Source organism: Capra hircus, chromosome 2, assembly GCF_001704415.2.
Source record: "Capra hircus breed San Clemente chromosome 2, ASM170441v1, whole genome shotgun sequence".
NCBI lineage: Eukaryota > Metazoa > Chordata > Mammalia > Artiodactyla > Bovidae > Capra > Capra hircus.
The window spans coordinates 9,246,162-9,270,085 of record NC_030809.1 but is presented as its reverse complement, the minus strand read 5'-3'; the positions used below and the strand labels follow the sequence as shown (position 1 = coordinate 9,270,085).

The 23,924-nt window shown below is 46.5% G+C and overlaps 1 protein-coding gene across 1 annotated transcript; it reads right to left on the bottom strand.

The window, feature by feature from the left end:
* LIN28A (lin-28 homolog A) lies at nt 3,327-16,790 on the bottom strand. Its single transcript, XM_018067111.1, has 4 exons — nt 16,760-16,790; nt 16,097-16,293; nt 4,233-4,417; nt 3,327-3,543 (listed from the first exon to the last, which is right to left on the bottom strand). Exons 1-4 carry the CDS (start codon nt 16,788-16,790, stop codon nt 3,327-3,329), a joined length of 630 nt encoding a protein of 209 aa, XP_017922600.1.

Genomic DNA, 23,924 nt, shown 5'->3' with positions numbered 1-23,924 from the left:
TTCTTGACCCAGGGATCAAACCATCATCTGCATTGCATAATTCTTTACCAGTGAGCCACCAGGTAAACTTCTTATCCTTGTTTTTGTTAATGGTTTCTTGTACTTTGTGTGATAGTTGGTATGCTTCCAATCAAGTAAACCCTCCTTTTTATGGGGGGAGCTAGATGTTAAGAAAGGCTAGTGAACTTGTTAACATGTGTTTGTAACTAGTCAGTGTATCTCCTCTGGCCTCACTTTCCCCAGTTTCCAGTATTTCCCTCCCTGGATTGCTACAGGGGGTTAATTAATTAAGATTTGTAAAGGGCTTTGAGGAGCAAGGGACAAAGTATTATTAGGGTCTCATGCCCCAAGCCATGGCCCCATCCTTTCATCCCAGCTAGTGGCACAGGCAACCCCATTCTTATGCATGCCAAGCCCTTAATCCCCTCTTGAATGTGGCAGCTTCCAAGGAAAGGACAAGAGGCCTTAACTAGAAACAAAAATCCACTGTAATGAGGTGCTAAAAAGACTGAACTTTCAAGATTCACTCCTAAGAAAATGGCTGAACCGAAAACTTAATGGTTCTTCTCATGACTTCTGAGTCCCAATCCAAGAAGGTGGAAATAACGGTAGGAGAAAGGCGCCTTAAATATCAACCAAGATGACAGTTTCAGTACCAATAAGTTTTTATTCATTGTATATTCCCAAGGAAAACAAGGAAGGGAAAAGGGTCAGCGTGTGTGTTACAAAATGATAGCAAATGGGAAAGAAAGTACCTGGCACAGCAAAATCAGCCATCAAATAAACACTGCCCAGATGGGGTCTCCAAAGCCCGAGGGGCTATGTCTCCTGCAGTTCAGGAATGAGAAGAAGGGATGAGGAAAAGAACAGATGGGTACATGCTTTTCTACCCTCCCTCCCTCCCTCCCCATAAATTCAAGATTTCATACAAAGCTTTGGTTTCTAGCAGTAAACATGGAGTTACATTCGTCCGTCTGCTATTAAACAATCTTGTGGCTACTTTGACATAAGTTTCTTGCACCTGCATAAAAGTTCCTGAGTGACTTGGATATACATTCATCTTTCCTTTCATGGTCTCCCAGCCCCACCTTCTACATGGAAGGCCCCCTTCATTGCTTCTCTCTACCCTTGGAGTTGGTCTTTATCCATCCAAATACATCAGTCCGTTTAGCATGAATCACATCAAGGAATGGACATGACTCGAGATTGGGAACAAGGGATGGAGCGATCTTAGCTTCTTCAGGATTTTTGCACAAATCACTTAATCACAGATACCCCACAAATTAAATGTATAGGTATATGGTCTATTTTGGGGGTACAAAGGTGGAAAGAAGAGGGAGTAGGAATCTAGTTTTCAGGACAGATCTTGTTTGAAATAGGAAATAGAGGAAGGGGAACACAAAAGAAAGTGTAGTTCAAGACCCCCCCCAACTTCAAGAGGGGCCCCCAAGCTTATGTTTCAGATCTTTTTGCCTGGTGCAGAACATTTTGTCAAAGATGCTTTGGCTATTTTTCTCAATATAAAAAGAAGTTTGTAAACAATAAAACCCCAAAAGAACATGGAGAAGACCAACACATTGTATTTACACAAACTAGGCCACCTAGCAATCACCAAATCAGCTACTTGTGAAGTCCTACAAAGCCCAGACAAATATAATAACTAGAGGGGGCAGCAGCTGGGGGAGACAAGGATCAGACACACATCATCCAATGCGTTCTATTGCGTTTGCCCCGTGACAACACAGTGAGGTAGGTCTGCAGTGATCTCACAGCTTGTAAACGAACCCCCCGCCCCCACCGCCCTTTCTCCTTTAGCTGCCATGATACTAATCACTGCTGCAGCAGAGTAGGACCCTGGCTCTGGGAACCACAAAGAAGCCATTGCTGATGGTCTCTCCAGAAGCCAAGAAGGAAAAGCCCAGAATTGGTAAAGATCTTGTCCTTGCTTCACATATCCATCCCTGGGCAGCTCAAGATGGGTACAGTGGCTTTGTTCTTAAAAACCTCTCCTTACCAACTTCCATTTTTTATAAAAACACACACACCCTGTTGTGCATGATCGGCCTAGCCCAGTCAGATGAAGGATGGATGTGGTATATAAAGTGAGTCCTGTGGTATATAAAGTGAGTCCTGTGCCCTAGGATTATAGATCTGGAACAGGAACCCTTTGTCACACATACACGTGACCTTTGCCTAATCTTGGCTTCCCCTCTCTGCACTACTTACCTGGCCCAGCCTCTCCTAACCTCTCTGCACCACGTTTTCCTGTTCAGACCAATTTCCAGTCTTTCAGTAGAAAGGAGACCAAGTCATGGGGCAACCCAGTTAAAACCTAGTCTCTCATGAAACGCTGAAGATGGAGGGGTTTCAAGAGAACACTATGGCAGAAGAGCCAGCTCTAATTGGCAAAAATGAGGTAGTTCAATAGGCTATACACTCCAAATAGTTGTTCTCTCTGATGATACAGCAACAAAAAGCATTCCTGCTGTGCAGACCCGGAGCTGCTGCTGACTTATCCCTGAGATTGCTCACTTACCTGAGAACACAGTGCAGGAATGAGGGCCTTAGATTAAAATACACAAAAATACAAAACCAGAATATTTATATTACGAAAAAAAAAAGTTAAAATGCACAAGATACGTCATTCGCACACAGCTAGTGCAGTTGGCATCCTGGAGAAAGTGGGACCCAAGGTTCAGTCACCCAAGGCAGCAAATAAATAAAATTGAGTTGGCCCAGAATGGGGTGAGAGTGAGCTTAGAAGGAGCAAGTCTGCAGCTGTTCCCTCAATCACCCCTTAACTTGTCATCATAACCCATTACTTGGGACAGTCCTTAGCATTCTGTCCCAAGAGGGGGTTATGAGAGAAGACGAGGAAAACCCTGCCGCCCCCACCGAGATGTTTCCTCCCATGGAATGTAGTGGCTTGTTGGTTGGGTCCATCAATCTGTTCTGTTCCTAATCTTTACACTCTGATATGGGAAATATTATTCCACATTCTTCTTTAAGAGTAAAACAACTTCCCTACCCAGGCCACTTTCAAAAGCTGGAGATTCTGGGGGTGGAGACTCAGATAAAGCATGCAGGGAAGGTTAACCCCCAAAGCCCTCATATGCATTTGGAAAGAGCTAATTGGAGTTTCTTTGCCTCACCCCTTCTTCCCACCAAGAGGGAAGAGGGGGTGATGCTGTGGACTCCAGCCTCAGGTATATGGCAGTGCCAGCTGCCCCCTACCCACCCTGTCCCCACTTTCTCCACTCTGCCGATTGATGCCTGCTCCTCAAAGCTTTCTGATCACAAAAGGATAGCTCCCACCCACTGTGGCTTCAATTCTGGGCCTCTGGGAGCATGGCAGAGCTATGGATCTCTTCTTCCTCCTCCCGAAAGTAGGCTGGCTTTCCCTGGGAGCTGGGAGCTTGCTGGGCCTTCAGTGGGCACGAGGCTACCATATGGCTGATGCTCTGGCAGAAATGGCACTTCTTGGGCTGCGGTGGCAGTTTGCATTCCTTGGCATGATGGTCTAGACCTCCACAGTTGTAGCACCTAGCATCAAGCAAGATAGTAAAGTTGAGAGGAAGGTGTGAGAAGAGACCACAATATTTCCTCTGAGCGAGGACCCCTGGGCTCTGGTTTTAGTTGTTACTTTGGACCCACTTCCCTTCCTGGAGACCAATTTCCCCAGTTACAAAAGGGGTATATGACTAGATATCTCTGAGTCTTTTCCAGGCCTGGAATATCTAGATGGCAGCTTGAGATTCATGACAAATTGAAAATACCAAGAATGGAAATCCTGGACCTCAACTGAGAACTACCATACCCTTAAAATCAGTACCTCTCATTCATTAAAATAGAGAAGAAATTAAAGGGCCAGAATCTGTTTGCGCACAGAACTAACATGAAAGAAACCAGTCATTTGGAGATGAGGTGAAGAAGCAACAGCTACAGATACACTTTCACATCCATGGTCTCTTTAGTTCTAGAATAGCGTGTGAGGTTAGTATCACAATCCCCATTTAGCAATCAAAGCTAGAGCTCCCAGAACCTAATTACTTATCAAGTAGAAAAGTAGGTCATGAAGTACCCTCCATACATACCACCCTCTCTTTGCCTCCCACATCCAGATGTTGCCAGGGGCCACAGGCTTCACTTTATCTTTAGCATCTGGTCCAACCAAGAAAGGAAGAGTGCTCATCATCCCTACCAACCCACAGAAGCTGCCTTCCAGTCCATACCTGTCTCCCTTTGATCTGCGTTTCTGCACATTCTTCCCTTTGGGCCGCCTTTCACTCCCAATACAGAACACCCCACCAGGGCCGGTGACTCGGATAGATTCCAGGCCCTTGGCGGACTTCTTAAAGGTGAACTCCACAGCCTCCCCCTCCTTCAGGCTCCGGAAGCCCTCCATGTGCAGCTTACTCTGGGGGAGAGAAGCATGGTAGAATTTAATGTTAGTCTTCATTATTACACCCCAAACATCAAAACCTGCATACACGTGTTCCTCTAAGGTTGGAAGAGTAAGGGTGCAACGTTTCCATTTTATTGGTAAAGACACTGTGATTGGAAGAGTCACCACCATTAAGAACAAGAAATCTATGTTCCATTAGGAACAATCACTATGTAAACAGATGCCATAGCATTTTTTGCAGCTATTCTCATTGAAGGTTCTCAATAAACTAGAACAGCAGAAAAAAATTGGTAAACATAGCATTTATAAGAAATCAACCAAGGTAAAATTGTAAAATATAAAGGAACAGGCCTATACACTTAAAAGATGTCAGTCATGAAAGACAAACCCCTACGAAGTAAGACAGTGCCACACAGGATTCTGATTGGCTCTTAGAACAGGAGAAAATATTAGAACTGACAAAATTTGCACATGGAATGTAGGCAAATGTGTTAAGTTCCCTAATTTTGATCATTGTACTGAAGTTACCTAAGAGAATAGCCATATTTTAGGAAAAGAAAAATGCTGAAATATTGTAAAGGTAAAGATGCTTGAAATCTGTACAAGGAAAAAAAGAAAACAATAAAGCAAATAGGACAAAATGTTAACAATTGATGTATCTGGGTAAAGTTTATATGGGAGTTTTTCAAACTATTCTTCCAACCTTTCCCCCAATTTGAAATTCTATCAAAACAATGTTACTGAAAGTTGAAGGGAAAAGATAGTATGACCCAAAGCAGACAGATCAGTGGATTAGAAGAGAAAATCTACTGGAAGATCCAAGAATAAGTGCAGAAATCAGCAGGTGAGGAAAATAATTCCATAAATAGTACTATTGAGAAACAAACCAGTTATCCACTAGAAAATGAAGCCAGAAATTTATACTTTACATCATATGTATGCAAAATATTTTGGAAGAATTAAATATCTAAATTGATAATACTATAAAAAGTTACTATGCATCATTATGAAAGACTCAGAACAGAATAATTTACAGGAGGACCTAGCACGGTACGTATATTCAATATCTCACTGGTTCAAAAAGAAACAAAAACAGACAACAAAAATACCATAAAGCCGTTCAAAAGAATGTAAAGTCCTTGCTTTGTTCACTGTTGCATTTTGACACCTAAATAATGCCTAGCACATTTTGGATGAATTCATGAACAAGGAGATAGGTTTTAATTATATAACTTGGAAAGAGAATCAAATTTTCAAAGGAAGAAAAAGACTTCAAATACTGTGTGGAACGATCTCACTGAAACACTGCTTGTTTGAACCAAAATTTAAAAGAAAAAAGAAAAGAAGGAGTAATTCAAACAGCTGAGTGGAAACAGCAGGGTCAGAAGAACCCAGAGTTCTGGGTTGGATAGCCCATTCCACCTGGCCATTTTCTGCATCAATAACACATTAGCGGAATGACAGCCTCTCCCAGACCCTGCACAAAACAGACTTCATTATAGACATCTTCCAAAATATCCAACGAACATGTCAAATATGTCAACAAGGTGTAGTCCTTGTTGAAAATGTGGTTCAGAAGCAAAAGGGATCACCATGTACCTAGTCCTGGCTTGAGGCCTTTTATGGTGTTGCTGGTGGGGATGGGGCAAGGTGGCTATTTCAAGCTGGGACTTAGATGAAACGTGCTCTTTTGCCAGATGGGATCCCCAATTTCTCAGTCACTTGCATTTTTCTTTTAATTTGGATGGTACTGCTTAAGATAAAACTTTCATTGAGGTAATTAAGAGCCTAAGCTCAGGTGTCAGATACATCCTGGTTCATGAAATACTGATTCTACCAATTTCTGGCATTGTGTTTGATCTTGGTGAGTTACACACCTCTGGGTCTCAGATCTTTCAGACAATGGGATAACAGTAGCTATTTACCTAGAGTTTTAATGAAGATTAGGCAGGCAGGACATATGCTCAATAAATATCAATGAATGAAATATTCCAAAGGTTTGGTATCCTCTCCCTTCTTATTCTCACAGAACAGCCAGGGTTGTGATGACTCACTCCCTTCCCCCAATCTGAATGTGGAGGGTTAAAGCAGAACCTTAAAACATTTCAGAAAGGTGAAAATTCTTTCCTCCTCCCAGTTGCATAACCACCGCCCTGAATTTGATGTTAAATCTGACGTGTCTCTTATTGCGCTAGGACAAGCCAGTGAGTCAGGAGATGCTGGAGGATCCAGACCAAGAGCATTCCTGACCCAGGTAAACTCAGCTTCTCCCATTTGCCTAGTGGGCTCTTAGGGTGGAACACTCCCAGTTCTCTCTGTGATTCAGCAGATAGATAAGTGATTAAGAGCAAAGGTTTAGAGTCCTACAGCCTATCCCCGCTTTCTGTGTTAGCCTACAAAATGGAGCAAATACTAATTTTATGGTGGTGCTGTGAGGTTTTATGCATGAAAAGTAGTTAACACATTGCCTGCCACATATAAATCCCAAGTGGCAATTATCACCAACCTTTTCAGACTGGATGAGGGCAGGGTAACAGTGAGAAAGAAGTGTCAAAAGACCCAGCATTTTAACCCTAGTTTTTATCGCTAACTAGCAGTGGAAACTCAGAAAAATATCCCCTCTGAGCTCCAGTTTCCTGAGCACTGCAATCTTCTACATCTACACCTTTCAAGGCTTACTGTGAGAATCAGAGGATAATATAAATGGGGACATTTGACATCGACTAGTCCTCTTAGTTGACCTACTCTGTCACTGGAGGATTTGAGGTCAGCTTAAGACCATCTTTTCCTTTGAAAAGATAAAGGGGAAAAAAAAAAAATCCCTGTGGGCACCTCACCATAATCAGCCAAGATTTAGACTGGTGGTCTCCAGGGGTGGCTGCCTTGGCCCCCCTACCCCACGCCTTTCTAAAACACATAGTTTGAATTCTTCTCTTATCAGATAGGTAATCAGCGTGCAGCCCCACTGAGCCTGCCTCACAGGGTCTGCATCAGAAAGGAGCCTGAAATTCTTGCTACCACCCCCCACCCCACCAACCACACACAAAGCAGGGCCTGAGCCCCGCCCCGCTCTCCATCCCTTCCAAAAAAGAAAAGACCTGGGCGGGGGAGGGGCAAGGCCTGAGCTCCCCCAATAGAGCCCTGCTCCGGGAAACAAAGAGCTGACACTGCTTGGTTCTGGTGTCAGATTCCTGGAGTTCCAGAGGATGCAGATTCCCCCTTGACCCCCCCTCATCACACATTTACCACACTCACCAGTTCCTTCCTTCCCCTCCATGCAGGGGGTTATGGTCACGGTAAGAGCAATGGACACAGACACCTTTCTTCCCTAGTCAAGCTTGCTGGCCAGCCAAAGCCACCACCTGCAGCCATCTTTCCTTCTGGCCTACACTCCCACCCTTCCAGGGCCTCCAGTCAAACCTTGTTTTTTTTTTTTTTTTTTTTTACTCAGGGGACCAATTAGGGTTCTTTATTCAGATAAATTATATTATAGGTGGGAGGGCTGCCACTGTCTCATCTCCCTTTTTCCCTTGTCTGTGCAAGGTAGGAGTGTGGGTAGCCTGCAGTGGGGGAGAGGGGAAGACGGTATTTAATTAGATAGAAAACAGCTATAAGAGGCATTTTTCTTTCGGCTGGCAGGGAAGGATGGGCCAGCAACAGCACTAAGGCCTTCTGCACCCCCAGTACCTCACCACTGCCTCTGTAAGTCACAGAGAGAAGGGACCTTAGGGGTCACTCAGGGAATGTAGAGTTAAAAAACTCACAGCTCTGTGAAATTTGGATAAATAAGCTCTGGTTCTATAATTATCTATAATCGATCAAAGCTTGGGTTTCTGGTTTTTCTGCAATATCCAGGGCCATTCTGGCTCAAGACTACCTAGAGTATGGCTATACCCTCAATTCTAGGTGCTTAGCAGTGCACAAACATTTGCAGAAAGAAATCTAAGTTCTCTACTGTCCAAAATGACTAATATCTACTGCTGCTTACTATAGGCTAAGCAGTTTTAAGCATGTCATATGCTATAACACATGTGACCTACACACCAAGCTTTTTATCATGCCCCCTGCTGAATTCATACAGCTGTATACAGTCAACAAAAACAAGACGAGGAGCTGACTGTGGCTCAGATCATGAACTCCTTATTGACAAATTTAGACTTAAATTAAAGAAAGTAGGGAAAACCACTAGACCATTCAGGTATGACCTAAATCAAATCCCTTATGATTATACTGTGGGAGTGAGAAATAGATTTAAGGGACTAGATCTGATAGATAGAGTGCTTGATGAACTATGGACAGAGGTTCCTGACATTGCACAGGAGACAGGGATCAAGACCATCCCCATGGAAAAGAAATGCAAAAAAGCAAAACGGCTGTCTGAGGAGGCCTTACAAATAGCTGTGAAAAGAAGAGAAGCGAAAAGCAAAGGAGAAAATATATAAGCATCTGAATGCAGAGTGCCAAAGAATATCAAGAAGAGATAAGAAATCCTCCCTCAGTGATCAATGGAAAGAAATAGAGGAAAACAACAGAATGGGAAAGACTAGAGAGCTCTTCAAGAAAATTACAGATACCAAGGGAATATTTCATGCAAAGATGGGCTCGATAAAGGACAGAAATGGTATGGACCTAACAGAAGCAGAAGATATTAAGAAGAGGTGGCAAGAATACATGGAAGAACTGTACAAAAAAGATCTTCACGACCCAGATAATCACGATGGTGTGATCACTCACCAGACATCCTGGAATGTGAAGTCAAGTGGGCCTTAGAAATCATCACTACGAACAAAGCTAGTGGAGGTGATGGCATTCCAGTTGAGCTATTTCAAATCCTGAAAGATGATGCTGTGAAAGTGCTGCCCTCAATATGCCAGCAAATTTGGAAAACTCAGCAGTGGCCAGGACTGGAAAAGGTCAGTTTTCATTCCAATTCCAAAGAAAGGCAATGCCAAAGAATGCTCAAACTACTGCACAATTGTACTCATCTAACACGCTAGTAAAGTAATGCTCAAAATTCTCCAAGCCAGGCTTCAGTAATACGTGAACCGTGAACTTCCAGATGTTCAAGCTGGTTTTAGAAAAGGCAGAGGAACCAGAAATCAAATTGCCAACATCTGCTGGACCATCGAAAAAGCAAGAAAGTTCCAGAAAAACATCTATTTCTGCTTTATTGAGTATGCCAAAGCCTTTGACTATGTGGATCACAATAAACTGTGGAAAATTCTGAAAGAGATGGGAATACCAGACCACCTGACCTGCCTCTTGAGAAACCTATATGCAGGTCAGGAAGCAACAGTTCGAACTGGACATGGAACAACAGACTGGTTCCAAATAGGAAACGGAGTATGTCAAGGCTGTATATTGTCACCCTGCTTATTTAACTTCTATGCAGAGTACATCATGAGAAACGCTGGACTGGAAGAAACACAAGCTGGAATCAAGATTGCCGGGAGAAATATCAATAACCTCAGATATGCAGATGACACCACCCTTATGGCAGAAAGTGAAGAGGAACTAAAAAGCCTCTTGATGAAAGTGAAAGAGGAGAGTGAAAAAGTTGACTTAAAGCTCAACATTCAGAAAATGAAGATCATGGCATCTGGTCCTATCACTTCATGGGAAATAGATGGGGAAACAGTGGAAACAGTGTCAGACTTTATTTTTGGGGGCTCCAACATCACTGCAGATGGTGACTGTAGCCCTGAAATGAAAAGACGCTTGCTCCTTGGAAGGAAAGTTATGACCAACCTAGATAGCATATTGAAAAGCAGAGACATTACTCTGCCAACAAAGGTCCGTCTAGACAAGGCTATGGTTTTTCCAGTGGTCATGTATAGATGTGAGAGTTGGACTGTGAAGAAAGCTGAGCGCCGAAGAATTGATGCTTTTGAACTGTGGTGTTGGAGAAGACTCTTGAGAGTCCGTTGGACTGCAAGGAGATTCAACCAGTCCATTCTGAAGGAGATCAGCCCTGGGATTTCTCTGGAAGGAATGATGCTAAAGCTGAAACTCCAGTACTTTGGCCACCTCATGCCAAGAGTTGACTCATTGGAAAAGACTCTGATGCTGGGAGGGATTGGGGGCAGGAGGAGAAGGGGACAACAGAGGATGAGATGGCTGGATGGCATCACCGACTCGATGGACGTGAGTCTGAGTGGACTCCGGGAGTTGGTGATAGACAGGGAAGCCTGGTGTGCTGCAATTCATGGGGTCGCAAAGAGTCGGACACGACTGAGTGACTGAACTGAACTGAACTGCTGAATTCATGGAGGCAGAGGGGTTAAGCACCCTGCCCAAACTTATAGTGTGAAAGCCCTGAGCTGACTTCGTATTTAGTGCTCTGCAATATAATGCAAGGCACATAGACATTTTAAAACCTTCTAAGAGCCACACTGAAAAAGTAAAAAGCAATTTAATTTTAATGAGTTAGTCCTGAGGTGTCCTCACAGTTCAACCCAAGCCTCATTCCTAAAGGCAGGGTTTGGTAGGAGGTAGGAAACCAATGGGTTCTATCAGAAGCAGTTTATTTTGTCAGAGAGAATGGGGAAAGAGATCTACCCAGAACCAAAGGCTGCCAGCATACACTCTTTACGTCCCTTTGGCTCTGACATAGCCAGGACCACCTGTTCCTGCCTGGAGTTCTCCACCAGGTGGTGCTGCTCATCAGCCTGTCTGCACCCAGGTAGGAGGGAGACTGGAGCAGAAGAGGGGAAGGAGCCGCACAGTGGTCTCAACTCTGCACCTAAGAATTCACCTAGAGTGATCTTCCCAGCTCCTTGGGACGGGCATCTTCTCTGTGATCCTGAGGAAGATGGAGTTACAAGGGGACTGAACTCTGATGAGGATCCAACCCAGGGTAGGTCCTGATAAAGATGGGGCTGTTCCCTCCCCACCACTCCCACTCACCCACTCAAGAAGTGAAGAAAAGATCCTGGAGTTTTTAACCAGAAGCCCAGTCGTTCTGCTCTGTTGACAAAAGCCATTTACTCTCTATACCGGTCTGAACTAAAGAACTCTAAGCTGAGTCTATACTAATTGCATACTACCCTGGAAAGTTTTCTTCTCCTCCTTCACCCCCTCTGACCTTCCAGATTTAACACTGATAGTAGTTGCTATTCTTACCTGCAGGAAGAAGGGAGGGGTGGTGTGCCTCAGGCTATTTCTCAAACAAAAAAAAAACCCCAGCGAGGAATTCCCATAGGCTGGGGAGTATGATAGTTTTGATAGTTGGATTAGGAATGTTCCAGCAACAACCTTGCCCTGGAGAAAATCACTTAATGGCAAGTAGTGCCACTAACCACAAGCTTTGCTCTGGATGGTGGCACAGCCTTTACTTGGAACACTTCTAGAAAGTATGTCTCTTCACTAACAGAAGGACTCAAGATCTCATAATGCTCAAATTAACTCACATGCTTTTCTATAACTTCCTGAAAAAATCCACTCATTTAAAAAATCCTTTCTAGAGTGAATGAACATGAAGTTGCTCAGTCACGTCCGACTTCTCGACCCCATGGAGTGTAGCCCGCCAGGCTCCTCTGTCCATGGGGATCCTCCAGGCAAGAATACTGGAGTGGGTTGCCATTTCCTTCTCCAGGAGATCTTCTCGACCCAGGGATCAAACTTGGGTCTCCCGCATTGCAGGCAGACTCTTTATCCTCTACGCCACCAGGGAAGATACTCTGGAGGACTGGGAGGAAAACAAAACGCTTTCCTTTCCTGATGGTCCAGTGCTTAAGACTCCTCACTTCTACTGTAAGGAATTTGGATTCGATCCCTGGTCAGGGAACTAAGATCCCTCATGCTTCATGGCCTAATTAATTAATTAAAAATAAAATAATAACCTTTTAAAAATTCCCTATTAAGATGGAAAAGAAATAACTAATGAATGACCCTTCAACCCATGGCTTCCATATCCTCTCTGGAGCTGTGATCAGCTGGAGTGGATCAGCTGTGATCCACTATCACTCCACAAATTTTCATGGTGTTTTTACTGAGTGCCAAGCCCTCTTCAGGCCCTGGTCTGGAAAGACAGCAACTATCAGTTCACATTCCCTCCCTGTCTCCAAGCTTTTGGTCTGGAGGAAGACCTGCTGACAAGGACCCCCAACTGTGAGTGCACTCTTGATTTCTCAGGGGCCCCTTCGTTCCTCATACTCAAATCTTCAGCCCACCAAGTGCATACTAGAAAACTAACCAGACTACTAGCCCCTCTTTTCAAAGAGTTCAGGTTAGAGGAAGAGTTAAGACAGGTACATCAGTATCTAAACATAAGGAGGGTAATCAGAGGCACTAGTAAGGTTATAAACCGGGTAGAAAAGATCCCTTTACATTCTCCCTGCCCCCAAACCCAAGTCTTAATCTAGACCGGACTGAAGTTGCTCTCACCACCCCCACTCATCCTTTTCAGAGAAAGCAGGCCACGTGGCATCAGCAGTTTCTTGGTACTGGAAAACTTCTCTTAACCCAAACTTGGTGCCTCGGTCAAATTTGGGCTCTTTTGCCTCCAAGCATTCTAATACACCATTTTAACCAGAAAGCTATTTTAAACAGATTTGAGTTCCTAAGAGCTGTGGGAGAAAACAGTGGACCTTTTCCTGATTTTCAACTTTTGCACATCTGGGGGGGTTGGGAATTGAGCCACAGGAAACAGGAGGTTTCTGTTAAAATGGCCCAAACTTTTAAAATGGCCATGGAGAGTTGAGAATTCTTAGTCCTTCTCAGGCAACCAGGAGACAGTAGTTAGCTCTTTCTTGCTCCACCTTTTGATGTATTAACTGTTTCTCAACTGGGGGTGAGTTTGCCTCCGGGGGCGGGGGATGCATTTGGCAATGTCTGGAGACATTTTTGGTTGTCACGACTGAGGGATGCCCAGAATGAGAAGTTATCCTGCTTGATATATGTCAGTAGTGCAGAGACTGAGAAACCTGGATTTAAGGGTGAGCTAGCTGCCATTATGATGATTCTTAAATTTCCCCCAAATTCGGGGACAGCAAGAGAGTTCTAGCTTAAAACCTGTGGCTGAGTACCAGGGTTGGTACAGAAGTCTTCTCGGTTTATGGGGTTAACTTATTTTTTTAAAGTCTAATGGTAGGTTTTCTTTCCCACGTATCCACCCCTATTGGGCACTGAGAGTTGGACAGGGAGCTTAAGAACAGTGACTAGTGTGCTGGGAACCAAATAGGCCCAACTTTGGAAATGTCTAATTGTGTCCCCCCTCCCCCCATTTCCTTAGGAAAGGGGCTCCTTGATCCCATCCCCTAGCAGATGTTATCTTAGGACAGTTATCCTGCCCACCACCCACACCACCAGGTCCAAGGTACCCACCACCAGCAGCCAAAGGGGAAGTTTCACTGTTAAAGACAAATGTCTTACTTTCTCTCCATTTGGGAACACTCTCCTGCCCTGGGAAAACTTCTGAGGATTGATCTGCATCCACCTAATTCCTCTACATTAGCTCCTCAGGGAGATATTTCAGATTTCTCAAGTGCAGGACTGGAATCACTAGTTTAAGTGTTACGGTAGGGTTTCACGATCAACCTAAGCCCCAGCAGTGTGAAGACAGAGCTACCAGGTATAAAGCTCAGGGAATTTCCACCGTTGTCCTCTGTGGCTGTTAGCAGGGGGTGTTAGGGAGACAATTCTTGATTCCTTATCCCAGCTCAACTCCTCCTGATAACTTATTCAACTGTGGAATGTCCCTGGACATCCCAAGACCCCAAGTCCAGGTTATCTCCCAGCAAACCCATCTGAAACAGCATAGTGTGGGCTCCACTCCCCAAATCTGAAGGCTAGTCCCCATTTTCTTTTATGCCATCCCATATTTCCCAACTGCTTTTGATCCTTTATAAAGGTTAAGTGGGCTGAGGCACAGATCCATTTGCTCAGGAAAACCTTCTTTGGGAGTTGGATATCACCAAAGAAGCTCAGAGGGACTACCTTCCCCTCCATCTTTCCCTATGTGGCAGCCTTTGGAAGGGAGGCAAGAAAATGTTGGGTCTGACTCTTTCATTCCAAGCTTTCCAAAGTTGGGGAAGATGTCCAGTTGTCTCCAGACGGGGAGAGATTTTAATCTCTTTGTGATCAGATAAATGGGGAGCTGGCCACCCTGCTGAGGAAGGCCATTCAAAGCTGGTTCCTGTAATAAAGTGATTTAATACATCTAAAGAGGCCAATTCCCTTCTTTCCCCCACAATTACTTCCTGTGGGTTATCATTCACATATGTAAATGAGACAGGAAGTGGGGCTAGCCACCAGCCAGAATTAGTTGTAGGAAGGGAAGGGGGTAAAGCTGGGGGTGGCCGAAGCAGGGGAAGCCAGGGGGCAGCCAAGCATTCTGCAGTTGACCCTTCTGGCAGATGTTCTAGGAGCCCGGTGATCCCAGCGTTAACTGGTGGGTCCCCATCTCCTTGCGCCTCTCTCTCCCATGTTTCCCCATTCCGCGTCCTCACTGAGGGCCATGTGGGGACTTCCCCGCTGTTTCCCTCCAAACAGTCTACCCAGCATCTCCCTCTCCACCCCTCCCCCTCCAGAATACCATCCCTCAGGCTCCAACCCTTAATCCCCACATCCTCCTTTCCCCTCCCCCACTGCTCCTAAAGCCAACCTCCCCAAAGTAACCCCTCCATGCCCGGCCTGGGTGTCAACCTTCTGGGTCTGAGATTAGCAATTTCTTCTCAGGTCCAGCCCCAAACCTACAAAAATGGAGGGAGCGCAAGCAACAACTTCCTCTACATAGTGGTTATGCGAGGCTTCCAAGATACTCAGGAAGGGGAGGCCAGGGAGGAGGGAAGACGAAGTCTCTGGTTCCTTGTTTGAGGCTGGGAATGTTAGGACAGCAATCAATGGCTGTCTAGGGCCATAAATGCCAAGCTGAGGAGAACAGGTCCTGAGGCTAGCCTTCCTCCACCCCCTGCCCTGCGACACTGAATTTCACCCCCCCACCCCCCGCCCCTGTGCTGCCTTGCTTTAACTGAGAACTTGGGGTTGCGACCTAACTCCCTCCCCGGCTGGCTCAGGAGTCGAAGACCGGGCCCGCTGCCTTTTCTTTCCTAATAGGAAATAAGACAGTAAGATCCCCGCTAGTGATCCATGTGCCTGACACTGTGCTCTTGCGGAACTTCCAAGCCCCCCAAATAGATCCTTCAAGGATCTACCAAACCCACCCAGAACCCCAGGGCCTGGTGACCGCCTGGGTGAGAGGACCCGGCAGACTTCTCGGCTTTCCGCCGTTGGGTCCCGAAGCCGTTTCCCTCCCTTCCTCCAGGCCGGGAGATGCATTCACAAGATACTGAAACGCGCGGGCGCTCAGGGATCTGCTCTGACCGGGCATGTGCTTCCCTGGCCGGCCCGCTCGCCCTCCCCCCACTGGCAAGCACAATACAACCTTAGTTCTGCCACATGGGATCACCTCCCTGCCCCCTGCCCCCTGCCCAGGGGAAAGAGGTAACAGACACGTGGTAAACCAGAGGGGTTCCCGGAAGGGGGTGGGGGTGTTAATCATCGGCTCTTTCCCCGCTCTCTTCCCGTTGGAGTTAATAGGGACTCAGAACTGGGGTTCCTCGGCAAAGACGGGAACGCACAATGAGGGCCCTGGATCTCCCCTCAATCCCAACAGCCGAGTCCGTCCGCCCACCCTCGGATACGCGCGCCAACATCCCGTTCCTGCGGCAAAGTTACCAAAATCGCTCTCACCTGGTGCACAAAGACATCCACCGGGGGGTCGAGCGCGACCCCTGCGCGGGCGGTCATGGACAGGAAGCCGAACCCCATGCGCACGTTGAACCACTTACAGATGCCGGCACCGTGCAGCAGCTGCGGCTCCTCCGCCGCGCGGGCCGCGTCCTCCGGCGCCTCCTCCGGCGCCTCCTCCGGCGCCTTAGCGCAGCCACCTGGAGATTGGGAAGGCGCTCAGCTGGGGGGCCACGGAATTGGAGGACCCCCATCAGAGAGCCGGCAAGGAGACCCGAGGGTCCAGCCCGAGGCTGGACAACCAGGAGGCTGCAGCTACCGAGCAGCCGGCGAGAAAATACCTGTCCCGGCCGCCTCCCGCGCTCCCCCAGCTTAAACTGAGGCCAGCGGTGCCCCGAAAGTTTTGCTTTTCTTTCCACAACACGTTGCCCGGGGACATGCGGCCAGACAGGCCCCTCCTCTTCTCTCCCCCCGCCCCCGGACCTTCAGCTTGCTCGCCACTGGGACACCAGGGTTCCTGGCTCCAGAGATGGCCCCCAGAAGCAGGAGGCCGCACAGACTTGGAGTCCTTGGGCTAGCCTGGGGGACACTTCACCACCTCTCTTTCATGTGGCTTCGGGGCGCCCCTGTCGCCTAAGGTGTCCCTAGTAAGTCCCGAGGTCGAACCTGCGAACTGCTGGTTTGACACAGAGCCCATGGTAGTCGGCTGAGCCCGCGGCCCCAGGCCCTTGCTTGGGCGGCTGCTGGCCCCAGAGAAGTCCGGAGGCAAAGGGGTGGCTCGGGGAAGAGGCAGCTACATCTTCCCCAGCACAATAGCGGTGGGAGGGCCCACGGCTTTTCAAAGGCTCCCAAATTCTAAAAGACAATGACCCAACCCCCCGCGGGCAGCCCCCCTCCCCTCCCTTCTCCTCCCCTCCGTCGCCTTTCCCCTCCTTTTCCCTCCGGCTCTAGCTCTGGCCCTCCCCCACCACGGCGTTCTCTGACACCTCTGGGGTGTCCCTTCTCAGAACCTAGAGGTTTGACACCCCCTCTCCACACGCACATCTGGAGATTGGGGCCGTCAACCCTTCAAGTCTTGAGTACCCGGGAATTTGGGATCCTGCACTTTAAGAACTAGGCGGGGGTCCCCAAAGCAGCATACAGGTGGGGGGCATATGGCGGGGGGGTGCAGTTTTAAAGCCACGTGACTGCTAACACACACACACACACACACACACACACACACACTTATACACCACCCCCACCCCCCGTGCAGATAATTATACATTCCAGAGAGTTGGGGGGGAGGGAGGTGTGAGCCTGGCAGCGCTGGCCAATCAGAGACACAAACCACCTGTCAAGGGAGAAATGGATGAGCCCTCCCCCTCCCCCAGCCCTGGAGCGCCCCTCCCCCTCCCTTCCCCTTCAGGCCTCAGAGCTGACCCGGCAGCTCGGCGCTGACCCGCTCTCGCCCCCCACCCCCGTGTGCTTAGATAGACCTGGAGTTCAGGACACTGGGAAGCTGGATGGGGAAGCAGGGGGAGGTGGGAGACCCAGCGGGGCCGATCTCCACTGCTGACCTAGGCGCAGCCTCTCTAAGTCTGTCTCTGAATGTCTCTGAGTTTCCCACCGAGTTTCTCTGGATCCCTCAAAGCACTCCCAATTGATTACGTGTAAAGAATTCTTCCTCATTTCCTTCCAAATCTGTCTAAAATCTGACCCACGTGGAGTTTCCCAAGAGAACATAAGAAGGAACCGAAAGAGGCTTAAAGTGTGTTTCTCCACCAGCTGACCTCATCCTGCCCCCATGGCCATCCCATCCTCATCCGTGGTTGGGATCCAGACACTTTTAGGTTCCCAGGCGCTCCTCGCTTCAGAGTCCTGTTCTAAGTGCGCTCCCTTCCCCACAGTGAGGTTGGTGGGGGAACTGGAGTAGGGACTCTCCTCTTTTGAAGAGTTAGCCTCCCCTGGTAAGAGATAAAGAGGGTTGGCCAGGGGGGTGGCTAGTGCCCTGGTCGGAGATGGACAATGGCCCGGGGCTCAGTGCACGGCCCTGGCCCTGCCCCTTCACTTCCGGTGCTCAGTTCAAACTGGACAATGCCAGCTCCGGCCAGTTCCCCTCCCCCACTGCTACAACCCATTTAAAGGGACAGAGCCTGCTTTCGGGGGCATCCGCTCACTGGGAATTCAGTCGTCTCCACTAAGTGTGCAGAACCTCTCGTGCTCCTGAGCCCGCCCGCGCGCGCGTGTGTGTGTGTGTGTGTGCGCGCGCTCTTATGAAATTGAGAAATAGAGAACAGGGATGAGTGGGAGTAGGAAAAGGGAAGATGAAGGGGAGAGCAAGGGGCTGTTGAGAGATTATTTCTCTCTCCTGTCAAGAGTGCTCTCCAAGGGACTAAAACTTCAGTGTAAGAAATGGGGGGTAGGAAGTTGGGAGAAAAAGGACAACTGTGGCCCTCAGCCTAAAAAATACAAATTATTAAGAATACCACTAACAATGCGACAGTCCCAACTGAGGACTCTAAATTAGATCTTCCCAGAGTCGTGCAAGTACATCAGCCAAAACCGTTTTTTATTTACATAATCCTCCCCATCTAAGTCTTATCTCCTCCCCTTACTAGAGCCCTTAAAATGTACCCACTCTCAGTATCTCTCTTCCCAAGATTCAGGAGCAGGTGACTAAGGTCTGGCTGAAGAAAAGTGGGGACAAGAGAATTTAGCGCTCTGCTTTCCCTTGGTCTGCTTTCAAGTGAGACGTTCCAGGCAGGCTCTACTAGCTTCACTGTCCAGGGTCCTGAGGGCGGCTGGAGCTCTGTCCACGGTGCTGAATAAAGACCCGCTCTCCTGGTTCCCAGCTCCCAGTTTTGAGAATGCCTTCTTGAGTTCTCACCTCCACGCTCTTCTCAGAAAACCTGGTTCTTCTTAAACCGCCCCCACCAGCTCAGAGACTCTGACACATTGGAGACGAATGAACAGACTTTCTTGCACTCTAAAGAGAGGGCATTTCCAGCCATACATGATGCTGTGAGAGTAGTGTAAGTATCTCAAGCTCCCCTTCAGAAAAACGGTGCATGTGGCCACAGAGTGAAGAAAGAGGAGATAATATTTTTAAATTCACATAAAATAAGACTAGAGAGACTAATCTTTTTTCAATATTATTTCTCTAATTAACACCAGTTATGGGGCTTCCCTGGTGGCTCAGTGGTTAAAGCGTCTGCCTGGAATGCCGGAAACCCAGGTTCGACCCCTGGGTCAGGAAGATCCCCTGGAGAAGGAAATGGCAACCCACTCCAGTACTCTTGCCTGGAGAATCCCATGGAGGGAGGAGTCTGGTAGACTACAGTCCATGGGGTCGCGAAGAGTCAGACACGACTGAGCGACTTCACTTTCACTCTCACTTTCATAGGAACGCAGGCATTGGAATCTACGTTCGAACATCTATTTATAGCTCTGAAAGCTATATGCTTTCTATGCCTCGGTTTCCTCCTCTGCCCGATGGAGATAATGAAGATTTAACTCTCAGAGTTATCATGAGGATAAAGGTAGATTATGTAAGTAAAGCTTTTAAAAGTGTCTAACATATAGTTAGCCATTAACAATGTAAATTATTACTATTATTATTACAGCTATTATGCACGTTTGTCTCTTTGTCCTATAACCTGGTGGATCATTTGATCCTTGAGGACTTGAACCATTTCTGTGTTTTCTTTCTGCACCTTCTCGCTCGTCCTTACCAGTACTTAGCACAATGGCCGGCCCACAGAAGACATCCAGTTTCCTGAGAGACTTCCCTGGTGGTCCAGTGGTTAAGACTCAGCCTTCTAATGCAGGGGTTGTGGGTTTGATCCCTAATCAGGGAACTGAGATCTCACAAGCTGCACGGTGTGGCCAAAAATTAAAAATAAATAAATCTTTAAAAAGAAGAGTTTCCTAAATAAGGTTTTAAAATTTATTTTGATTGAAGTATAGTTGAATTACAACATTGTGTTAGTTATTGTCGTACAGCAGAGTGACTCAGTTATACATATATGTGCATTCTTTTTAGTCTTTTCATTATGGTTTGTCACAGGATATTGAATATAGTTCCCTGTTCTAAACAGAAGGACTTTGTTGTTTATCCATTCTATATATACCAGTCTGAATAGTTTTTTAAATTTTATTTATTTTTTAATTGAAGGATAACTGCTTTACAGATTTTTTTTGTTTGTTTTCTGCCAAATATCAACATGAATCAGCCACAGATATACCTATGTCCCCTCCCTCTTGATGAATAGGTTTTGACTGAAATGATGAATATTATTACAATAGTCATAATACTTATTCTTCTAGGCTGCCTCTCTCAAGTCTAAGCAGTTTAAACCCAGGAAGAGTCAGGACCTCATGAAGTTGCATATGTAGAGGCAAAGGATGCTTTAGGAAGGGACACATGGCTCCCAACATAAATGACTCCTCATCCCCATTGGGTTGTTTCCACATGGGAGATGGAGGCTCCTGACTAAACATTCTTCCTTTCTTGGGTCCCCATCTCAGTGAAAACTTATTAGGTAGCTACTATGAAGGAAATGGCAACCCGCTCCAGTATTTTTGCCTGGAGAATCCCAGGGACAGAGGAGCCTATTGGGCTGCCGTCTATGGGGTCGCACAGAGTCAGACATGACTGACGCGACTTAGCAGCTTAGCAGCATGATCCAGGCATTGTGCTAGCTCATACATTTGGTGGAGGAACTAGATGCATAATATGTACCAAGTAGTATAATGACCAAAAATGTATCCCCAAAAGTAAAGAACAAACATTTCCTACTATCCAAGAAGTTATAGTGTAGTGTCTAGTATCAACACAAAGAGCATGCATGCATGCTTAGTCACTTCAGTTGTGTCCAACTCTCTGTGACCCTATGAACAATGACCTGCCAGGATCCTCTGTCCATGAGATTCTCCAGGCAAGAATGCTGGAGTGGGTTGCCATTTCCTTCTCCAAACTCCTTTCCTAACACTACCTGAAAGATCTAGAAGGAACACATCTGAATCAGGGCTGTAGATAAAAAGGTGTTATAAGAAAACCCGGAGTCTAGAGAGATTCTCAGCTCTCAGTCTATGCTGTGCTGGAGAAAACAGAAGCAGAAGATACCACCTGCTTAACAGTTTAGTGTCAGCCAAGGTGGGTGCGGGGTCACCCACCTTCATCTACCACTCAGCATCAGCTCCCAAACACAAGGAGCATCTCTCCTTTAAAGTACCTTGCTAAGTTCCTCTTGTGTAGACTCATATCTCCATAAAAGGAAGAGTTGAAAGAGGTCTTAGTAATAATAGTAACTTATCACCATTAAGTATATATATGTATATCTATAGCTACTGAGCACTTCCTCCATAGCAGGTGGTGTTGTGTGATGCGATAAATAACACAAACAAAAATCCCACCTTTGTGGGGCTTATATTCTGATAGGTAATAACAGCTATTATTTATCGAGGCACTTTTCTTATCTCATTCAAGCCTGTCAATAACTCTATGTAATAAGTATTAATATTGCCACCTTACAGGAGAGGAAACAAGCCTAATGAATCAATTTAGCTTGGGTAATGTAACTCAGCTAATACTTGGCAGAGGCAGATTTGAACCCATACATTTGATTCCAAAGTTCACATTCGTTCCACAGTCCCAGTATATTGTTATCATGACTGGTACTGTCCCCATTTTACCAATGAGAAACAAGCTATGTGCAAACAAAAAGGCTGTAAGGAAAGACTGTATATTCAATATAATCAGTAAATAGAACCCAAGCGTGTGATTCTTCTTCCCTGGACCAGAGCTGTAGTCTGCCGTTTATTGATTACCCTCCCCCAAACTCATTGACCGTCTAAATCAAAGAGCTGAACAGAGCCAAAACAGCTCCTCTTTTGGGCAATCGTCCACATCCAGTTTGCATTTCTAAAGTGTTTTGAGAACCCTGCGGTGGGGTCTGGGGTGGCTGGCGTTAAAACCTTGATGCTAATATGAGTGATGGTGTGCATTTGAGAAAAGTATTTTCCACAATGTGTCCCTCAGGATACTAGTTCCATAGGATGATTAATACACCTTACCATTTTTTAAAGGTCTTTATAGTGAAATCATCTGGAAAATGATATGTTAACTAGGCTTCCTATATAGGACTTTGTATAGCTTTTAGTCAGAGAAGGCAACGACACCCCACTCCAGTCCTCTTCCCTGGAGAATCCCATGGACGGAGGAGCCTGGTAGGCTGCAGTCCATGGGGTCGCTAAGAGTCGGACACAGCTGAGCGACTTCATTTTGACTTTTCACTTTCATGCATCGGAGAAGGAAATGACAACCCACTCCAGTGTTCTTGCCTGGAGAATCCCAGGGACGGGGGAGTCGTCTATGGGGTCGCACAGAGTCGGACACGACTGAAACGACTTAGCAGCAGCGGCAGCAGCAGCATAGCTTTTAGTACGGTAATATGCTCTGTGATTCATGAGGAAGAGAATATGATGTGTGCAATGTTTCTGCTCATTCGCTAAGTCATTTAACATATATTTATTGAACATGTATAATGTGTCAGGAAGCATTGTTGGAAGCACTGGGAATACATCAGTGAACAAAACAGATGAAGCTCCTGCCCTCCTAGAGCTTACATTCTAGAGGAGAGGGACAGACAAAAAACAAACAATTAAGTAAAATTTAAATGGCAACCTACTCCATTATTCTTGCCTGGGAAATCCTGTGGACAGGGGAGCCTGGTGGGCTAGAGTCCATGGGGTCGCAAAGAGTCAGATTTCACATAGTATATATAGTTCCAGCCTGTTAATTTGTTCTGTGACCTCAAGAAAGGCCCCCAGCTTTACCCTTTAAGGATAAAATGAGGGAGTTGGATTAGCTGTTAGACAAGCATTTCTCCCATTTCTGACTGTCTAAAGCAATATGATGTGTGTATGTGTTTGTGCGTGTGTGTGTGAAAGAGAGAGAGACCCCATTCCTAATTGCTCTGAGAAACAATCTGTTCTCACCCCATGCTGTCATCTTCATCCCTCTCCAAGGACCAGGGCTTCCTACATCAAGCGGGATTGTGCACCTCTCACCTCTTAGGCCTGTTGAATTGGCAGAGGGAGGGTGAGCCAAGGGAGTCCCCTTCCTTCTTTCAGTTCTGCTCCCCATGTGGGCCTTGCTTCACAGAGCAAGACGCCAGGCACTTGCTTTCACCAATAATGGCTTCATTACATTGAAAGGAGACTAGAGTGACCTCAGTGAAATAGACTTCCTGACCCCAGCTGACCTCTGACCCTCACCCTGACAGCCTCTAAATCTTTTCCTTCTGACACATCCCCCACAAGGTACAAGCCAGAGGAGGAAATGATGAGCTTGCTGGAGCCCACTGTCCAGCGACGGTCACTCCGCAGGTGTTCTCTTGCAGTGGAACTTGCCAAGCCCAGCTGTAATTTCCCCCATGACTGCTGATCTTTTCAATGTTCCTACTGTGACTCTAGCCTGTCAGGCACAATTCACCCAGCTGTGGTTCCCCTAGTGTCCATTTGTATGTGTCCAGTGATAGTCATGTACCATGTACCAAGGCAGGGGATCTAACCAAATGCTGCATTACCCCAAAGCTACTTTAGCCTGGTCCTTAACTCACTCTTCTCTGATGCTGCAGTTGCTGTTTGAGAGCTGACTTTGTACCAAGCCTGCGTTGAGTGCTTTCTGTGGATTGCCTCTTTATGTCCTCAACCATCCTAATATGATCCCCATTTTACTGGTGAGAGAACTGAGGCTCAGTTTAGCTAAGCGACTTGCAAATCACAAAGAGTGCATCCCAGATCTAGCTTACTCTGATATTTTTCTTCTTCTGTATTTTTTTTAAGC